Source organism: Panthera tigris, chromosome C2 (genome assembly GCF_018350195.1).
Source record: "Panthera tigris isolate Pti1 chromosome C2, P.tigris_Pti1_mat1.1, whole genome shotgun sequence".
NCBI classification, from domain to species: Eukaryota; Metazoa; Chordata; class Mammalia; order Carnivora; family Felidae; genus Panthera; species Panthera tigris.
Genome location: NC_056668.1, coordinates 53,781,354 through 53,785,778, shown reverse-complemented (window position 1 = coordinate 53,785,778; position 4,425 = coordinate 53,781,354). Strand labels below are relative to the sequence as shown.

Here is a 4,425-nt window from a genome sequence, read left to right as displayed (position 1 = left end):
TAGTGTTGAGATTTTACTTGGTTCACACATGCCTCTTTAGTGGTTCCCTTTTCCTCTGTATCAAACCTGCAAGACATGGTATTTGTCTCACTTCATGAAAATGTAAAAAATACCCAGTAGCATCCCTCTTTGTTTGATGGAGATAAAGCTGAAGTTGAAAGAAAAAAAAATACCATTTTTGCAATGAATATTTTCCTGGCAGTAACTTGTTCTTTCAGTGCCCTTTATTTTTATAATTCTAACTTTAGTAGCTTTGATAGTGGCTATCTTTTCCATTGCATGCTGTTTAAAATTTTGTTAGTGGAGTCTGTCTCTGGTATTATAGATCTTATCTACAAAGGCCACTAAGACAAGAGGACATAGAAAACTGATGTGGGGACTACCAAATGTGCTCTTTATTCCCTTGACTTCTTTATTCTTTCCTTCCAATGATCTATAACACAGGCACTGGGTGAGTCCTCATGACTTGCCTGTGAGAAAACAAGTACACTGACAGAAAATACATCACAATTGTCCAATGGGATGATATATCTTGCCTGAGACACATAAAAACTTCATAGGCCGTAAGCCTACAGTGAACAAACTGCCAAGGAGTTCACAACCACTGCAAAGATGTGTCAATGCTTGGAACAACCAAGTTACATTTATTTTGTGCCAAACAAAGCAGAAAATGACTCTATAGTCGAGTTACTTCCTCTTTTGAGAAACCAAAAAGACAATAAACATAGTTGAAAACAGAGAGACAGAATGCCGTCAAACTCGCAATAGGCCCAGTGAAGGGACAATATCTCTGGGTTATGAGTTGTGGTTCCTCAGGAGGGATGGTTGGCCTAGAAAGAAGCCCCTGGATGAATTCCTGTAACTTGGTAGCTTTGAGGAAAAATCTCCACTTTCCTTCATGGACAAAAGTTAGCTTGATCCATGTACTAAAGTCTGGATAAATATAAATATTTGACTTTGCTTTTCTAAGGCTTCTTAATGCATTTTGGTCATTACTTTTTTTCAGAGTTTTAGTTTTGGAGGAAATTGTTTTCTTCTCAAGATGATCAGTGGGCTCAGGACAACTGGGCACTTTTTCTGGTTCTGCTGAAGAGATTCTGTCGTGTGTAGAAGCCAATGTGTTCTTCAAAGTTTCTGGTTGTATGAGTTTGTGAAGCTGTTCTATGATCTCTTTACCCAGAAGTTCTCCTTCCAGAACTTCTAAACAATGTATGCTGGAGCAACAATTCTGGCTTTCCAGTTCTGTTACCTTCTTCTTTAAAGCATCAATGTGTTTCTTCGTAGAGAAGATATCTTTAGTTACTGTACATTGTTTGTCTTCATTAATATTCATTCTGGTTTCCAGTATCTCCATCTGCTTCTGATAAAAGTCAGTATTTTCCTGCATTTTGGATACCACACTGAGAATGTCAGTCATTTGGCTGAGGAGTTCAATTTGGGCAGTTTTAATATCTTGGAGCATTACTGTAAGATTCATTTCTTCATCAGTACTCATGTCATCTTGATCACAATCATAGGAAGTCATGGTTGGATGTCTAATTGAATCTGGGTGGTTCTTACATTTATGGTAAACATTTTTAAGAGCTTGTCGGATCTTGGAGAGATTTGAAGTCCACATCTGCCCAGCAGCAGCTTTTACCCTTTTGGTTTAAAGTTTGTACATCTTTAATAATAAAACCAGAGTAGGAAACCTGACCACAGTCAAAAGAAGCAGTATCAGAATGAAATGGCCTTTTTCTTACTGTTTGTTGGATGTCCAACTATTTGTTGTACTATTTGTTTCCTCGTAACATCATAGAAAGCCCTATGGAGAACATCAGGGGCAACAGTAGGCACTCTTAGGTTGTTAGCTTCTTATGGGGATATCCAACTGGAGAGCTCTGTGAAGTAATGGTCAACTGCATGGAATCTTTCATTTGGTAATCATTGACCTGGTGCTGATGTCACAATGGTTACTGGCTTAGAATACATTTAACCATAGGGCAGTGATTCTCAAAAGTTTTGGTCACAGGACACTTTTCACTTGCAAGAATTGAGGAATGCCTTTTTTTATGTAGCTTATGTCAAATGATATTCCATCTTAGAAATTAAAACTAAGGAAGACTTAAGATGTCAACTTATTAAAATAAAAAAGCAGTTAAACTCATTAAATCTTAAAACAAATGACACATTTTAATGAAAAATAATTATATTTTCCAAAAGAAAAGAAGTGGATGTCATTGTTTACATATTTGCAAATGTTTTAAATTCCTGGGTTAATGGAAGACACCTAGATTCTCATATCTGCTTCTGCAATATTTCTGCTGTGATATGTTGTTTTGGTTGAAGGATATGAAGAAAATATGTCCTCACAGAGATATGTAAGTGGAAAAGAGAAAGTATTTTTTTTTAACATTTATTCATTTTTGAGAGACCGAGAGCGAGCGGGGAAGGAGCAGAGAGAGAGGGAGACACAGAATCCGAGGCAGGCTCCATGCTCCTAGCTGTCAGCACAGAGCCCGATGTGGGGTTAGAACTCAGTGGCCATGAGATCATGACCTGAGCTGAAGTCGGAGGCTTAACCGACTAAGCCACCCAGGTGCCCCAAAGAGAAAGTATTTTAATAGCCTTTTCAAATAATTGAAGATTTTATTCGTTGCTACTCTGCCAAAATTTGATAAATGATAGTTGTTTAGAAGTTAGTTGCCATGTGTATGGCAATACTGTTACATTAAAATTCATTGGCCTGTCTTCCATTGTGAATGTATGTGTAACACCATGCATTGTTATTTGGAAAATAATGACTTACTGAATTATGCAGATCTTCCAAATGGTAACTAATTTTGTTATATAATATCAAAACATCATATTCATTAATATTATCACCAATATTGCCAGCAACGTCTTTAAGTATTGGGAAGGGGCCAAGCTCATAGTGGCAGTTAAGACTTTCCAAAATTCTAATACTAGCTTGAAAAGCTTGAAATTTATTAAACTTATTGATTGTTTTTCCTGAAGTCACAGGCTCCCTACATCTTCCCCTGCCTTTTTTTTTTTTTTTTTTTTTTTTTGCAAAAGTGCTTGCCAAATAACCAAATATGAATACCATAGTTTGCTGTCAGGTTTTCTTTCAAGTAAAAATGGTGTTCCATGAAAAAAACAAAAACAGCTAGTTCAGTTTGTAACTCAAATCAGTACTTTTCTTGGAGACAACTATTTTTTTAAGTTTATTTTTGATTTTGAGAGAGAGAGAGAGAGAGAGAGAGAGAGCACAAGTGGGGGAGAGAAAGAGAAAAGGAGAAACAGAATCCAAAGCAGGCACCACACCATCAGCGAAGAGCCTGATGTGGGTCTTGAACTCACGAACTGTGAGAGTATGATCTAAGCAAAGATCATGAGTCAGATACTTCACCACCTGCCCTACCCAGGCACCCCTAGAGACAGCTATTATACGTTGGTAAGCAGCAGAAGTGCTTTATGTGTACTTCCCATTACATCACACCATCACACATGATACTAAAAAAACATACTGAAGGGTTGAGATTTAATAAAATAAAATTTTTTACTGCTCCATCAAGGACATTCTAGAGTTATTTTTCTTATATTCTTTGATTGAGTGGAGGCAAAAAATACAGTCACTACTGGCACAGTTTGGGACTGCTGCTTTGGTTTGTGCTAAGGCATTGACAGTTTTACACACCATTGCTTTTGCAATGTGATTTGCAAAATGCAAATGTCAACACAATGAAAAAGGCAAAAGTGTTTTAATATTACTTTCGAAATATTTTTGCATGGTCGGTCCTATGTATGGCTCACTTTGAGAACTCCTTAGAATTTTAAAATAACATTATACACTACTCTTTGTAGATTTTTCTAAATAATGGTTCTTGAAATCCAAACCTTTTGAAAGAGTAAATATTTTGTCTATTTTATATATTGATGTAAAAACTTTATTTTATTCTTTGGTCACATAGGAATAATGTTCTGGAATTAAAATGACGTGACAACCATTTTCCTTATGGTACAGTCTCACTCTACTGAAGAGGATATTCCTTCTTGGATCAGTCTCAGTTCTAACCCTCTTAATAAATCCCTCTTTCTCCTATCTATGCCTAATTGCAAGACCAGCTTTGACCTAGATTTTGTTGTAAACTCTGAATTCAGGCAAAAGTAATTTAAGAATTTTGGCCGTCATGTGGTATCTGGGATATTGCTTTACATCTTATCTTTGAATCCCTGTTTAGTAACCTTACTAAAACTTCTAGAAACCTTTCCAAACTCTTGCTGAGGAAAAATGTTCTCTTGGAAGCAGACTGTCACAGAAATGGTATTTGGAGCCCAAAAAGGTAGGATTCAAAGCTGTCCTATTTACCTTGGCCAAGGCCATTCTATCCATCAAGCTCTACAGACACCTTCCTTGCTTAGTGCCTATGAAGTTTTCAAAAG

The 4,425-nt window shown here is 36.6% G+C and overlaps 1 protein-coding gene across 1 annotated transcript; it reads right to left on the bottom strand.

The window, feature by feature from the left end:
* Positions 1-373: 373 nt before the first annotated feature.
* CCDC54 (coiled-coil domain containing 54) lies at positions 374-1,663 on the bottom strand. The gene is given in 1 exon segment (XM_007099270.2): positions 374-1,663. A coding segment is annotated over 1 exon segment (987 nt). The 3' UTR covers positions 374-676.
* Positions 1,664-4,425: the final 2,762 nt, after the last annotated feature.